At 34.1% G+C, this 16,105-nt stretch overlaps 3 protein-coding genes across 3 annotated transcripts; 2 read left to right on the top strand and 1 right to left on the bottom strand.

The window, feature by feature from the left end:
- The first annotated feature begins 158 nt into the window (after positions 1–158).
- Positions 159–2,127, top strand: LOC137826894 (pectate lyase-like). The gene is made up of 3 exons (XM_068633050.1): positions 159–596; positions 686–1,355; positions 1,419–2,127. The coding sequence occupies exons 1-3, from the start codon at positions 400–402 to the stop codon at positions 1,884–1,886; spliced, it is 1,335 nt and encodes a 444-aa protein (XP_068489151.1). The 5' UTR covers positions 159–399; the 3' UTR covers positions 1,887–2,127.
- A 6,132-nt stretch (positions 2,128–8,259) lies between these two features.
- On the top strand, positions 8,260–10,743 carry LOC137825470 (AP2-like ethylene-responsive transcription factor At1g16060). The gene is made up of 7 exons (XM_068631137.1): positions 8,260–8,640; positions 8,745–8,827; positions 9,086–9,174; positions 9,267–9,340; positions 9,561–9,611; positions 9,697–9,773; positions 9,877–10,743. Exons 1-7 carry the CDS (start codon positions 8,405–8,407, stop codon positions 10,437–10,439), a joined length of 1,173 nt encoding a protein of 390 aa, XP_068487238.1. The 5' UTR covers positions 8,260–8,404; the 3' UTR covers positions 10,440–10,743.
- A 2,117-nt stretch (positions 10,744–12,860) lies between these two features.
- On the bottom strand, positions 12,861–15,961 carry LOC137826621 (receptor-like protein Cf-9). Its single transcript, XM_068632662.1, has one exon. It carries the CDS (start codon positions 15,837–15,839, stop codon positions 13,011–13,013), a length of 2,829 nt encoding a protein of 942 aa, XP_068488763.1. The 5' UTR covers positions 15,840–15,961; the 3' UTR covers positions 12,861–13,010.
- Positions 15,962–16,105: the final 144 nt, after the last annotated feature.

Here is a 16,105-nt window from a genome sequence, read left to right as displayed (position 1 = left end):
AGTGATGAGAATGTGTAGGCTAAGTTTCTGAATGAAATTGAAAATACCTCAGAAATTTTCCGGGGTTACCACTCTTTAAGGTCCTAAATTTAGAAGTGAAGGTTTGAATCTTGAAGGAATGGCATAATTATTTAAGAACGCAGATTTTGGTTCTCTGAATAGCTCAATCGAGCACCATGCTTTGGACCTAATAAATTGTTTGGTTTCTAATTGGTATTGGCTTGCTAAGGTCTAATTTGTAGATCTAAAAGGCTCAAATAGACCGAACGGCTTGGTCCTTGCCTTCTAAACAAAGAAGAAAAAAAAGTTTTAGATTCTGAAGCAAAACAAAAAAACAAAAAAGTCCAAATAGAAAAGAAAAGAAAATCGAAAAAAATACAAGAGGCAGTGGGAAACATAATGGTAGGAAGTTCAAGCAAGGTTAGCATTATTATCTTGGTCGCTTTTGCCATTACTATTCCATGCCTTGAGGGTGGCATTGGTGAGTTTGACGACTTTCTCAAAGGACAAGCTCTCGAGGCCCATGAAATCGCTCTCGAATCCTACGTCCCTGACCCTGTAAACATGACAGACGACCTTAATATAAATGTTCACGGGTAACTACTTCCACTGTCACTTCATAGTTCATCTTCATCACACTTTCATTTCGTCTTCATTTTCACAAACACTTCATACTTTCATGCAGGGCTTTGACGGAGGTGTTCAAGGAGGAATCAAACCACACAAGGAGGGAACTCAAGCAGAAATACGGTGGACCATGCTTGGCCCTAAACCCAATCGATCGTTGTTGGAGGTGCAAGAAAGGCTGGGCCAAAAACCGTTTTAAGTTAGCCCATTGCGCCAAGGGTTTTGGAAGAAAGGCCACCGGAGGACTCGAAGGCAAAATGTACATTGTCAACGATCCATCCGACGATGATCCTATAAACCCTAAGCCCGGAACCCTAAGGTTCGGTGTACTCCAAAAGGAGCCTCTGTGGATCATATTTGCACGAAGCATGATCATCAAGTTGAACTACGAGTTGTTGATTTCTTCTGACAAAACCATCGACGGTCGCGGGGCGAATGTGATGATCAAGGATGGTTCAGGCCTTACCATGCAGTTTGTGAACAACGTTATTATCCATGGGCTTAGATTACAAAATATCAAGTCCACGCCAGGTGGCACGATTAGGGACTCTTGGAACCATGTAGGAATAAGAACCAAGGCTGATGGGGATGCCATCTCCATCTTTGGCTCTTCAAACATTTGGATCGATCATCTTTCACTCTCTGATTGTGAGGATGGTCTCGTGGACATTATCCAGGGTTCCACTGGAATCACCATCTCAAATTGTCACATGACAAAACATAACGATGTAATTGCTTTATATTCTTCTTCATTATTGTTTTGAATGAATGAATGAATGAGTGTGTTGCAGGTGATGTTATTTGGAGCCAGCGACACCTTCACAGGGGACAAGATAATGCAGGTGACGGTGGCATTCAACCATTTCGGGCAGGGTCTGATTCAGAGAATGCCCAGATGCAGATGGGGGTTCTTCCACGTGTTGAATAACGATTACACTCACTGGCTGATGTATGCAATTGGTGGGAGCTCAGCGCCGACGATTCTGAGCCAAGGAAACCGGTTCATTGCACCAAACAACAACGCTGCGAAGGAAGTGACGCACAGGGACTATGCAGAACCTTCTGTGTGGGAAAAATGGCAATGGAGATCAGAGAACGATGTGTTCATGAATGGGGCTAACTTTGTTCAGTCAGGGCCACCTCTTGGGAAGCTTCCATTCAACAAAGGGTTCCTCATGAAACCTAGACATGGCTCACAGGCCAACAGGCTAACACGCTTTGCTGGAGCCCTCAATTGCAAGGCAAATAGCCCTTGCTAGATTAGTCCATTAATTCTTCCTCTCTCATGCTTAATTAATCATTAATTAAGCAAACAACCACAAAGTAAATAATAAATAGGAAATCCTCTAGGGTCTACTGTGACCGCTACCACTTCTGCTTTAGACAGAGACCAGTTTTTTGCTTTAGAGCAGTTTATTAGAGGATATGTCTTTTCCTCAACAATTTTTATTTGTATAAATATCACTACTTACACAAATACATTAACTTTCTTTTATTTTATCCCTTACGTACCCGGAACAAAGGGAATTCTTTGCAGTCTTAATGCATTTTTTTTTGTTACTTTAGAAGGTTGTTGCATGCATGGGTTAGGGAGAGGAAAAGGTTGGCAAAGATCCCAATCATTTGGAAAACATTTTTCTTTCTGTTAACTCATTCATTGCTTTGCCTTCAATTCCTTAAATCACCCTCTTTATTTTGCTAACTTATGTTAGAATAATATTGAATATTAACCACTGAATTATTTTTTGGATTATTCTACCAAAACAACGTATATATAAAGTCAACGCCATCATTTTCTTAATTCTAAAACCTTGACGCATGTTCATTAATTAATTTACCCATAGTGAAATTATATATATATATATATATATATAAAAGACATGTATAGTATATAAGTAAACTATTCTATAAGATTTAGTATAGTATTTTTCTTTAAAGCTTCACTTTATTTCACTTTTTTCTATAAAAAAAAAGTGTAATATTTTTAAAGCTTAAAATATGAACTTTTGACATAAATAAGTTTTTTTTAAAAAGAATATATATAACTACATCCAACATTTTTAAATAAATAGGCCAAGTCTTATGTGGACCTAGCTATTTATAGTTACAAAGTGGGAATCCCTACCGGAGGAAGAATTGTATACATACTTGTTTTGGACCATTCTGAATAAGGAGGTGAAGGATATTCGGGGAGTAATGACTCAGGATTGTTGTCGGTAAAATCAACGTATGAATTACTTGTTAATCATGTCAGGGGACCTTACAATGATTTATTAAAGTGTCAGGGATCTTACAATGATTTATTAAAGTGTCTGTGGAAGGTTAAATCTCTATCCAAATGTGTTGATTATAACTTGGAGCAAGAATGTGTTTGAGTAGGGGAGGGTGTTGGTAAACACAACAATATGTGGTATGTGTCATGGATGAGTCAAGCCAACATCTATTTTTAGAATGCAAACATGCTCAGAGTGTTTGGTTTATGTGTTTCAGATGGATTGGCATCCTAGTGTCCAAGACAATGACTAAGTGTCACTTTGAGAATTTTCATCTAGTTCAGGTGAGTAACAAACAAAACTTGGTCTGTAAAGGTATTTGTGCAGCAATAGTGAGCAAACTTGGTTTTCAAGCAAGGGGTAGTTGATATTGAAGAGATTTTTCAGATGACATAACTCATATCCTGGTTGTGGTTGAAACATAGGGTACCCTCATATAACCACTCCTTTGTGGATTGGGTTCTGAATCCCCTTCCATGCATTAGAAGCTTTAGGTAATTGATCAGGGGTTGAGGAAGGGGTTCACAGTAAAGAGAATCTGAGTAGAGGTCTGTGGGAGCTATAAGGTAGGGATGGTCTAATTGTACTAAACCAGCAAACTGGTGTATGAGGACCTCTGCAGTTTCTTAGCCATCACTCTGCATGGCATGTCATGCTTTGGGTTTGTGCTGGAAAAAAGAAGTAGAATGCTGAGTAGTAGAATGCTGAGTAGTAGAATTTCACCAATGAAAGTGTGCTACATTGTACATGTCTCTCTATAGGAGGTATATTCTTGCAGTAGTGGATGCCAATAATATCTTTGTAAATGCTGCTGATAGCCCAACGGACCCCCAGTTTGCTTTTAGCTCAATATGGTGGTACATGAAGGTAGCAGCAAGGTAGAAGGACTGGATGAAGAATAGTACTGGTTTAGGCAACACACAAGAAAAGGTGGAAACATAGCTTTGGCAGTACACAACGGATCACTGCCAAAAAGCTAAGCAGGGTCAGAGGGTGCAGTGGTGGATAATCATTTTCGAATCTATGGTGCTATAGTTTGTATTATTCGGACTTTGGCACAAGTGTGAGGCTGGAATATCGTGCACAACATGAGTAATGGTGTGAAACAAGGACTTAGGTATGACCGCTGCTTAGTAACGTGAGAGGATTTTGATGCCAACACCACTTCTCTTTTGTTGGTGCTGCCTTCGACAGTTAAATAGGTGCAGGTTTTTTCCAAAGGGCAGCTAAGAGGAAGGGACCTGGAAAAAAGAATTGGAGGAGGAGGCTGTAGGTGCAGGGGTGGTTTTATGCAGGTTCTGCAAGCTCTTTATTGGAGAACTAATTGCAGAAAGTATTTTAAGCTAAGAAGAAGGGGATCATAAAGTAGTTTTGGCTGCAGGTGCCACACGGACCACCTCTTTCATGTTTACTGCATTATTATGCAGTTCTGATATGCAGGGAAATACTGCATAATTAAGCTGAATTTGAAGAATAGCAGTGCAGGGAATTTAGGTGCTTAAGCTCTCTTACACAAAGACCAACAGGAATTGTTGTGAATGTAGCAACGTGTATTTTGTAGGTCTTTATTGTGATGTGTTTGAAAATTATAAAGAGAGATGGAGATACTTGTATTTGCGACATCTCTCAACATTTTAATTTATTTATTTTTGTTAGATAAAAAAATAATAATATCGTTGTTCTTTTAATTTTAGAGATTTTTTAAATAAATAATTATTTTAGTTTCTAAAATATAAATATTTCTACATGAGTGCAATTTATCTATCATATTAGTATAAAATAAATAAATAAATGACTTAAGAGATAAAATATTAATAAGTCTTCTTTGAACATTTCTTTTACTTTTAAATTTTAAAGACTCATTCCACTACCAATAACAATTATTTTAGAAGACAACACTACAAGTAATACGAAGTTAGATGTCATCAGCTAAGAATGAGACATAAATAGAGTGGATTAAACAGACGTTAGAGGGATGCAAAATAAGTAGTGTGAGCCAAACACACTCTAAGCGAATGTTAGCTAGAAAAATAAAATAAAAAAAGAAATACATTGATATTTCCAACTTATAGTTCCATTCATTCCCAAAGTTGGGTTTCGACAAAAATTATTTTTTTGCAATGAGTTAAGGAGTTGAGGGGGTTTTATTTGGGTTAGTTTTTGTCTCCAAAAGTGATTTTAATTTTTGTGTTGTTTTGGGATTGAAATGTGCTACCAAATGTTGAGTAGAACATTAATTCCTCGAGTTACTTTGTTGATTAAGAAACTTCTATTTTATGTAGTTACTCGAAATGGTTAGCTTAAATATGATTAATATTTGTTATATTTTGTATTATAATTAAGATTTTAAATTCAATTGAATTTTGATGGGGGATTGAATTCATTGAAATTGAAATTGAAATTTGATGGGTTGGAAATTGAAATTTGTATGCTATTAATGTTTCACAAATTAAGATGTCCACTAATTTCGTATTTCTATTTATTTTTTTAAGTATTTACTTATACGTGGACCAAATCCATTTTAATATTTAATATCCGTTTTGAGTAGTCTAGACCACCACTATGTGCGTCTTTTCGCTTTGACACTAAACTTAGTACCTTCCATGCTTTTAGACCGACACATTACCCACACATAAGTGTAAATTTTTCACTTCTCTCTGCATTCGTTTTCAACCGACTCTATTTTATTATTTACTTGTAATAAAAAATAATTAATTACTATATTAACTAATTGATATTTAAAGTAATTTTTATTATTAATAAAAAATTATAAAATAATTTCTAAATTTGTATATAAAATTATATCCAAATTTTAATTACTAATTATGTAGTTTCAATATTTATTTATCAAACTTAATCCGTGTATCCCCGTAAAGTATTCTCATTGTGTCTTTCTATTGCAAGCTTTGAGGTTTCAGCTATCTTATAAACTTGGAAAACCTTTATTTTCAGTCATACATGTAAACTAGTAGTTGTGCGTGAGGAAGACAACATCAATGCTAATCAGTTTCATCAAACGACATGTTAAATCTTAAAGTAATCATGCGAAAGCCAATTGAACATTAATTAAAATCACAAAAATAGAGATTTTCCGAACCCTTTTAATTTTAGGATGACAATGACATTTTGTCACATCGATATGGCTTAAACAGTTATTCTCCATTTATAAACTAAAAAGCACGTCTTGAAGTATGCGTTGAAAGCCAAATTTGCTTTTCTTTTACATAATCAATTAAACTAATCCGTATCATAACCCAAATGCAATTAAAATACATATATAAAGATGCCAAGTTTTCAGCTCTTAACAACTATTTAATATATAAATATATTGTCAGCATGGTTGTATGTTAACAGTATAATTATAATTATAACAAATGATCGAATTTATTAAATTATAAACTACACATTATCAATAATAATACAAGAAATTTTGTACCAACAAGTATTAAAATAATATACGCACAAAATTATAATAATAATAATAAATAAATAAATGACAGCTGAATTTTTTATGAGCTTTGAGTCATAGGTAGCACCGGAAATTTGAGATAACGTGCTGTAAACAAATTCTCTGCTGCCTTAAGAAAGATTCCAATTGAACAGTGATGAATCCAAGGATAATAGTATTATGCTTATGCACCAAAGCATAAACCTTTTATATTCATAAACTGTTCATACTGTCTTTTTACTGTTAAACAACACTGCACCATTGTTTTCCATATTAAGCTGTTTTGCTCACAACATATATATATATATATATATATATATATATATATATAATTGAAGAAACACACATTCCTCTTCTATCCTGCCAGCCACAAGTCAAACTTGCATTCTTTAATTATCTAATTCTCTGCCTTCCTTATACATTCTACATCTTCTAGGACAATTTTTTCTTTTCCAAAAGCAAAACTAAAGTTAATTAGTTTAGGAAAGGGTTTTAAAAAAAGACAAACATCAACAAAGTAAAAAATATATTATAACTAAAGAAATTATAATTATGTAAATATATATCAAATTAAATTATTATAAGCATTAAATAAAAGTCAAATGGATCATTTGAGATTCCAATATTCTCATGTGAAAAGAAAAATAAATAATGAATAAAAATATTAAAAAAAGTATAAACATTAAAAATAATTTCATTCAATAAAATTGAGGTTTATGTTTATTGGAAAGTAATACATCATTTGGAAGAAAAAGCTTACAAAGATAAAAATGAAACACGTAAAAGGTATGTAAAAGATTGTGATAAGAGAAAAAATACCTTAAGAATTATAATAAATTTAGTGAATTTTGAACTATGAAGTAGATTGGACATGAAAGAAAAAAAATATAAAAGTTACTATATAACAAAAATATTTAAATGAGTATTGAAATGAGTTGAATGAGGACTTTCATCCTGCCAAATTACAAAAGATTAAAAAAATCTTTCACTAGCAGGTGTTATAGTTTCTTCCGGGAACAAAGACCATAAGATTTGTCAACCTAACCCTACTATTTGGTAAATCCTGGTCAAATTAAAGAAAAATATTAAGCAATTTAGGTTTGCGAAAGCTGAAAATATTAGTGAATGATTAACCAACCAGAGGGTTAATAATAAACTATATACAAACTTTCCACCTCATAACGGTTGAGATCCCTTCTTAATTTAATGAAACACCATGACCAATGAATATTGATAATAGCTCTATTGATTATATTAGATGATGGACATTCCAAAATCTTGAAATTATATCTCTCTTGAAAACTTTAAAACTCCACCTAGAAAGTTGAAGATAGTATGTTCAATGCGTCAAACATTAATTATTAATTATCTCTTTATGAAGAAGTCTTCCTCTCATTCTTTATATGAAGGGAAAGTGTGAAGAAGAGAAGAACAAACAAATGAAAGAACAACATAGAGAAAAATGAGAGAATAAATATTCACCATAATGTAACATTAGAAATCTTAGTTAGATGAGACATTATATTTCATCCTTATTGGGTGAGATTAAGTGTCATCCTTAAGAGAGTGGGAGAAACCAATGCTCTAATCATATTTTCATAGTGAAAATATTTACTGGACTGGATTTTACTTTTCAAGTTGAAAAAATTTTCCCATTTTAAAGCATTTTATATCTCCACTAAGGAGGAATAATTAGTTTTGATTTTCCCATGGTTATGGTTAGCATGAATGAAAATGTGGGCGTGAATATGAAATGAGTTTGGAAGAGGAGTGGTTATTTATTATATAGGGTTGGGATGGTAAGAATTCTCATGAAACAAGTTCAAGACTCATGGACTTTGAGCTGGCAACAGGACAACACAGACCGACCTCTACTTTCCCCGTTATTATCGTCCTCCTTGTAACTTCAACTTTGTATCTAACAATAAATACAAAAGCATAATAAGACCAAAATACGCATGCAAATTATAAGAACAATGCATAACTCACACATCTCATCAAGTTAAGCACAGTTGAAAAGGAAATACCAAACAATTAGAACATCACAATATACAAAATGGAAATGATGAATGATAACATTATAGAGGTGAGCGTTGGGAAGAGCCAAACCTCCATGGCAGAAGGTGAGCTGCAAGCAACACGATCTGTCAAGAGACGAAGAAGAGAGGTTGGTGCAGCAGTCAGCAGCAGTGGTGACGATAACAACCAGCAGCAGTTATCAAAACAACATGCTGGTGAAAATTCTACAATCAACACAACAAAGAGAAGCTCAAAATTTCGTGGTGTTAGCAGGTGATATATATAAGAAAGAACTTCCTTGTTCTATAGTTTCGAAGAGAGCAAAAACCACTATGGTCTTGTGTCTAATTTGCTAATCCAAAATTAACTGTAAACAGACATAGGTGGACTGGTCGGTATGAAGCTCACTTGTGGGACAAACTCTCTTGGAACATAACACAGAAGAAAAAAGGGAAACAAGGTAAAGTTCCTCCTTTTGGTTTTAGCATAACTGCTGCTCTATATATTTCTTACCTTTCCTCATTCACTTGCTTTTCCTTGCTAACATACTAACATGTTTTCATATCCATCCTTTTCATTTGAAACTTCAACTGGAATTGCGATTGATTAACAGTTTACCTTGGTGAGTCATTTAATGATGAGAGCCAAGATTTTGGTTTAATTATTCTGTCAATCAAGTATAATAAGTTGACAAGAATTTATCTTTCAAATATCATAGGGGCTTATGATGAAGAAGAATCCGCTGCCAGAGCATATGATTTAGCCGCACTTAAGTACTGGGGAACTTCAACTTTCACCAATTTTCCAGTAAGATGATAGTAGTTACCTATATAACAGATTATACTTCATTTAGGTGCAAATGATTCGTCTAATGCTCCTTACTTATACTTTCAAAACAGATATCTGATTACGGGAAAGATATGGAAATAATGCAGACTATGACCAAAGAGGAGTATTTGGCCACTTTAAGGAGGTAAGTACTTGTAATTTTGTTCTCTAGCACACCTTGAGAAGGTGGAGGGAATTAGCTGCAGTTTTATAAGAGATAGAAATAGTATAGTATTTAAGTTGCAGCAGATAAAGTTATATAGGCTTAATATTGTACATATAAGTTTTGGGTACACTTCCTTGGTTACTTAGTCATATGAAAAAACGACTTCTTGACTCTGATTATTTTAAAATTGATTTTACAGAAAGAGCAGTGGCTTTTCAAGAGGTGTGTCAAAGTATAGGGGTGTTGCAAGGTGGATTTTTCTGACCAATACACACAAATTGAGTTTTGAATTGTTGAAGATGAATCACTAATGATGAGTGGTGAATGTTTTGCAGGCACCACCACAATGGTAGATGGGAAGCAAGAATAGGAAGGGTTTTTGGAAACAAATATCTCTATCTTGGCACCTACGGTAAGTTAAATCTCCACAAGCACAAACACACACAAAGCAAAGATAGAGTTAAGCTTCTTTCATTCATTAGCCTCTGAATAGCATATTTTGTTGACGAACAAAGGCACACAAGAGGAAGCGGCACGAGCTTATGACTTAGCAGCCATTGAGTACAGAGGGATTAATGCTGTAACAAACTTTGATTTGAGCACTTACATAAAATGGTTAAAGCCTGGAGTAGGAAGCACCCCAGAAGCAAAACTTGAAGCACATGCAGTAGCAGAGGGTCAAAAGGTGGCATCCCCATCTAATTATGCTCTAACAGAAGACTCAAAATCTTCGGCCATTCACAACAGTTTTTTCAGTCTAGATTCTCTGGATTCCCCAGTAGGACAAGAAAATTTTGGAAATAAAACCTACTCATTCTCAAGCAGCAAGTCATCTTCTCCCACTGCACTTGGCCTTCTTCTCCGCTCTTCGTTGTTCAGAGAATTAGTTGAAAAAAATTCAAATGTATCTGGAGATGAAGCTGATGGGGAAGTTAGAAAGGGTGAACAGCCACAGATAGCTAGTGATGATGATCTTGGTGGAATCTTCTTTGACAGCATTGGTGATATCCCATTTGTCTGTGATCCCATTAGATACAACTTGGAATTGCAAGAAAGAGACCTGCAATCAATATTTTGAACATAGATTGTCTAGATTTTGATCTCAGTTTGTCTTGATCTCAGTTACTTCCAATTTTGGACATGAGAATAATATAATTTTGAAAAGAACAGGTTTGATAGAGGGAATATGTACATGGAAGCCATAGTTAACAAGATCCATAGCAAGAAGAAATCCTCCCATGATATGTTTCAAAAAGGTTTTAAATTATGGTTTTGATTGTTAATATTGCATAAGGGCCAATTGTGTTGCTGCAGTACATTATGAAGGTCTATTGTAAATAATTATATTGCATTAATACATGATTTTCATTATCTTGTGTAAATACTGAAGCTACTTGTAACACTGAAGGGAAAGGAGAGTCTTATATTCATGCTTTTTACATTAATTTGTCTGTCTACTTAGTTAAACTCTTGCTATTTTCTTTTGTTTTAAGTAGTGAATTATCAATGTATTTTGACGGTGATTTATAGCAATCACAGAGAGGAAAATATTTCAATATCTTTAATCTATACATAGTTACATATTTTGTTTAGGATGTCTAAAAATTTCACATACTTAGAAATTAAGATTAAAAATAATTTATAAACACTTTCACCTATTATCCTATTGATATAATAATTGTTTATCAAAATCCCAAGTTATTTACTTTACTAGTTACATTGTTATGAACACGAAGGAGATGGAAAAGCGAAACCAACTGTGACTTAGTTGTGATTGTGAGAAATTTATAACGAGCAAGGAGATGTGAAAGCAAAACCATGTTGGTTCTGTGAGATCAAGTGATTTATAAATTTCTTAGCAAACAAGTTAAAAAAAAGGAGAAGAAACACTTGCAAAAATGAGAAGAAACATAACATTACATAGTTACTTGTGGAAGATTGTGTGCGAGAACATTACGCTTTTTTTAATTGGGCTTGAGTTTTAACCCAATAGTCATTTACTTGAGAAGTTGAAGCAACATTTGGATGTGGAATAGAGGAGACGCGAAAAAATGATGATTCAAATTATTCAAAGATCTTTCTTGACAATTTAGACGATTTTACTTTGTCATGATCACAGGTGTGATTCAAAATGAGTATTGTGCGAAATCGGACATTTTAAGAGAAATTTTCATTATGTTGGTTACATTGCATGAGTGATAATAGTTTCAAAAGAGAAATAATTGGTTTGGTTTCTTCTTCATTTGAGCACTCATATCCTATTTGAGAAATATTCAATACTAACTCTTCTTGCTAAGTATCATAATAGCACTTGCCATAAACTTACCTTAAAACTCTGACTTTTCATCACTTAGTAGAAGAGAGATATTTGTTTCGATATTCCTCTTGCTCAAGCATTAAGCCACAACTTAAACGAAAAAAAAACCTAAACCCTAAACACTTGAACAATAATGCTTTGTCTACGTTTGCATGACTATTGTTTGGATGACCAACTTAGTATTTAAAAAAAAAAATATACTATTCAGAAAAAAGACTACAAGTTATAAACCATCTAAAAAAAAAGTCATTATAATCATCTTGCAAGTTTTAAACATCATAATTGACCTATTTTCCATTCCAACATTCACATATACCAAACTATTATGGTTTTCACTATTCAACACTCAAATTCAACCAAAACTAGTATAAAACCAAGTGAGAAGTTACAAACTAATCAAATCTAGTATTTCAAATTCCTAAAAATACCAATTCAACTCTAAAATGTTCAACAAATTTCCAACACATCTGAACCAAAATAGTTTAATAAAGATGAGTCATTAATTCCAACACCTCCCTTTATTTAGACCACCAAAATCTCAACTGATTCAAACAGATAGATAATAAAACTCCCACATACTATAAAAAAAAGAAGAAAAGAGATAAGATTCATTATAGGAAAACTATGAATTTATCTAGATCAAATTTTTTCATAGTTTCTTAGTGGTTTGATGATACAATGGTAGAAAATATGAATGAACTACAGTCAGTAATTGTAAAAAGAATGTAAAGAGGGTTTAAGGTTTTGAAACTCAATTAATCTGAATATTATAGTATTAGTTACTATTAATTCTTTTGTATTAATTAAAAATCTTAATTGAATAAAAAGTTATAAGAAAATATTGTAAGATCTTTTGAAATTCTAATCTCATAAACCTTAGTGGAATACTTTTAGAGAGTAAATAAAAAATTGTATAAAGTGAAGTGTCACATTAGAAACAGGAACAATAGTTAATGACAATGAAGTAACAATGGACTTGCACACAAAAAAAAAGTTTCTGTCCTGCATATCCAATCAATTGCAGAACATTACCGTGAGCTGTGTTCTGGGGATTATATGAACAAGGAAATTCTCATAAGCTATGATTTAATTTACTATCTCTGGAGCGTATTTACATGTTCTGCTTAAGTCATGAAGTAGCTTTTATGTTTGTAAACTTTTCTAATATAATATCGGTAGGTACAATGTAGTCAATGAAGCAATAAACAACTCTTGCTAAACTGCATAAAACAATAAGCACAGTGTTGCTACCTAAATGCAATTATAATAAGAAAAGTACAAAAATGAAAGGCACAACAAATACAATGGAAAGAGTTGCACATCATCACAAATTTAGTTTCCCACTCGACAAATCCTTTTAAGCCAAGCAAATATCTCACGATTGAAAGAGTTTCCCAGTGCCAATCCCACAAGAAGTCCACCTCCATACCCAATCAGAACCACTTTCCAGTCAAATTCAATAAAAATTCCCGAGTCTTGATCGTCATCAGATGTGGAAGGTGGAACAAATGGCAGCCCTCCATCTTCCTCACATTTATTGACTGATGGATTAACACACAGTTCTTGGTTACCCTCAAATGAACTATCTTGGAATGTAGCAAACTGCATATTTTGAGGTATATGACCCGAAAGATTGTTAAAGGACACATTAAAGTGCGAAAGAAAGGTCAGTTCTTGCAACTGTAGGGGAATCTTCCCTGATAAAGTATTGACAGAAAGATCCAAAGTTTCAAGGTTCGAAAGCTTCCCTAAGGAAGAAGGAATGTTGCCACTAAGCATGTTGTTTGAAAGGTTCAACAAAACAAGACCAGTTAAGTCTCCTATAACATTTGGAATCTCCCCAGAGAATTTATTACTTGAAAGATCAATGACTATCAAGTTGTAAAACTCTTGGAGATTTTCATAAACCAGGGTCCTCCCTTTGTTACACAGAGAAAATGAATACCTGTAAGAGCCATCCTTCAACACGCTAAAGCTTGCCAACATGTGATAATCATATGCCGAATAATATTGATACTGTAATTGACTCTCGTTTGAAGCTTCCATTGATTTCCAATTCTGGATTGTTTTAGAAGGCAAACTTCCAGACAACTGATTGTGTGAAAGATAAATGATATGCAGTTTGGGAAATGTGCATGCTGCAGGGCACCCTATGGATCCGGACAAATGATTATGATGTAAAGCAACAACTTTCAGCTCCGGAAGAGTTCCCAGCCAACAGGGAAATGAATCATTGATTTGGTTATGGCTAACATCAATATACTCTAGCATTCTAATGTTTAGCAGTGCTCTTGGCAATTGACCCTGCAGTTTGTTATTGCTTAAATCTATCATTCTTAGATCACTTGTCTTCGTATATGTCCCAGGAAAGGGGCCAGTCAATTTGTTTCCTTTTAGCACCAAAATCTGCAGAAGTTGACTAGAACTTCCCAAACACGAGGGAACTGTGCCACTTAAGTTGTTAAATGACAAGTCAAGAAGCATAAGAGATTTCAAATTGCATATTTGTGGATCTATTTTCCCTGTTAATGAGTTGTAGGAAACAATTAAGCTCCGAAGACTTGATTTTCTCCACATCCAGCTGGGGAATGAACTGACATTATTGTATGGCATGTAAATATATGATAGCTCAGCCAAGTCCCGTAGAAAATGTGGGAACTCATTCAAATTGCTTAATCCCAAACCTAACCCTTGAATTTGTGAGAAACTTGCATTAGATGGGTTTTTCCCACTAATTAACGACAATTTATTGAAACATAATTCAACCAAAACGAGCCTTCTTAGCTTTAGAAATTTATCCATCTCTAATTCTCCCTCCAACAGATTACTCATCAGAGAAAGAGTTTCAAGGTTCTCAAGTTTGAATAGAGAGTTTGGAATTTCACCCCGAAGATTATTTCGTCCAAGATCCAGGGAAGCTAAATTGGTTAGGTTCATTATCCAAGATGGAATTTGTCCACTTAAATTGCAGTGATATAAGGATAATATAGATAATTGGGTGAGATTTGTAAAACAAAATGGAATCTCCAGGCCAATATTTACAAATTCCAGGCGCAAATCATTCATTCCCGACAACTTACATATCCATGAGATGGTTTCAGTAGTAAATTCATTAAAACCAACTCTCAGGGTGCGTAATTTGTTAAGATTTAGCAGGAACGAAGAAAGATCACCTTTGAATTTGTTGCCTCCAATATCTAGAAACGTAAGCTGAGTAAGGTTTCTAAATGAAGAAGGAATTGACCCAGAAAAATTGGAATATGATATTGATAACCAATTCAAAGAATTGAGATTTCCAATGGATGCAGGAAGTGTACCGTAGAAACTTGTGGAATCAAGTTCTAATGTTGTAATTTGTGCACTTGTATGAAAATCAGGAAATTTGCCAGTGAGGTTTTGATTATTTCCCAAATTTAGATATCTCAAGTTTGGAAGATGGAATATTCCTGGTGGAAATTCCCCATATAGTTCACAATGATAAAGAGAGACTTGTTCCAAATATGTAAGATTTGTGAATGTATGGGGTACAGATGAGGAAATGGTTACATAATTAACACGAAAAACTTCAAGATTAGTTGAGTTTTGAATTAAGCTTCTCAGAGTAGATATTTTCAAACTCAAAAGATTGACTGGAACTAGAGAATCAAATGCACCACATAGATCAAGAGAAAGTAACTTAGACAAATGTGAAACTTGTTGTGGGATTTCACCAGAAAAATAGGTTTGAGAAAGGTTCAGATACCTTAACTGTGAAATTTCACCAATTCGAGATGGAATTTGAGAGTAATTGAAGTGATTATCAGCAAGATCAAGGCTTTGAAGATGTTTAAGGTGAAAGAGGGTACTGTTTGCATCCATTGTACCATAGATGTGGCTGCTACTAAGATCAATGCTAATGACATGATTTGTGTGTTCATCACATTCAATTCCATCCCATGAGCAGCAATCAGTGGTTGCATTCCAAGATGCCATTTTAGGATAACTGAAAGGATTATAAGAAGACTTACTGATAACAAAACTTTTCTTAAATTGCAACAAGGCACGACTTTCATGTTCATGGCATTTGGTAGGAGGAACGGAAAGAAGACAGTTAGTAGCTGCGAATGAAAACAGTGAATAAAGGAAGAGAAAGTATTTTGAGCCAGCAAAAGTCCAATCCATTGTACCTTTTACTAATTTATAAGATGAGATGAAGTAGGTGCTTTATATACTCAATTAATCTACTGTGTACGCAAAAAATATCTAATCACGTGCTGTATTCAAAACTGAAAATGTTCAATGAGAGACAACGCCGTGAGTTGAACAAAAAGCTATGGGTGACAACAGGAGTGATGCACAGTGGGCTACGTGGCAATTGTTTCCACAAGAGAATTTATTTTCTTGGAAATTTTGATGCCACACGGCGTTGTTTCCACAAGAGAAAATTT

Source organism: Phaseolus vulgaris, chromosome 8 (genome assembly GCF_000499845.2).
Source record: "Phaseolus vulgaris cultivar G19833 chromosome 8, P. vulgaris v2.0, whole genome shotgun sequence".
NCBI classification, from domain to species: Eukaryota; Viridiplantae; Streptophyta; class Magnoliopsida; order Fabales; family Fabaceae; genus Phaseolus; species Phaseolus vulgaris.
The sequence above is the reverse complement of the archived record's forward strand: the minus strand, read 5'-3'. Positions and strand labels throughout refer to the sequence as shown.

Bases quoted from the DNA above. Each gene is read 5' to 3' on its own strand.
- LOC137826894 (XM_068633050.1), top strand. From the start codon at position 400: ATGGTAGGAAGTTCAAGCAAGGTTAGCATTATTATCTTGGTCGCTTTT. The intron at 597-685 runs GTAACTACTTCC...ACTTTCATGCAG, and splicing joins CTTAATATAAATGTTCACGG to GGCTTTGACGGAGGTGTTCA. The intron at 1,356-1,418 runs GTAATTGCTTTA...AGTGTGTTGCAG, and splicing joins ACATGACAAAACATAACGAT to GTGATGTTATTTGGAGCCAG.
- LOC137825470 (XM_068631137.1), top strand. From the start codon at position 8,405: ATGGAAATGATGAATGATAACATTATAGAGGTGAGCGTTGGGAAGAGC. The intron at 8,828-9,085 runs GTAAAGTTCCTC...CAAATATCATAG, and splicing joins GAAGAAAAAAGGGAAACAAG to GGGCTTATGATGAAGAAGAA. The intron at 9,341-9,560 runs GTAAGTACTTGT...TTGATTTTACAG, and splicing joins TATTTGGCCACTTTAAGGAG to AAAGAGCAGTGGCTTTTCAA.
- LOC137826621 (XM_068632662.1), bottom strand. From the start codon at position 15,839: ATGGATTGGACTTTTGCTGGCTCAAAATACTTTCTCTTCCTTTATTCA.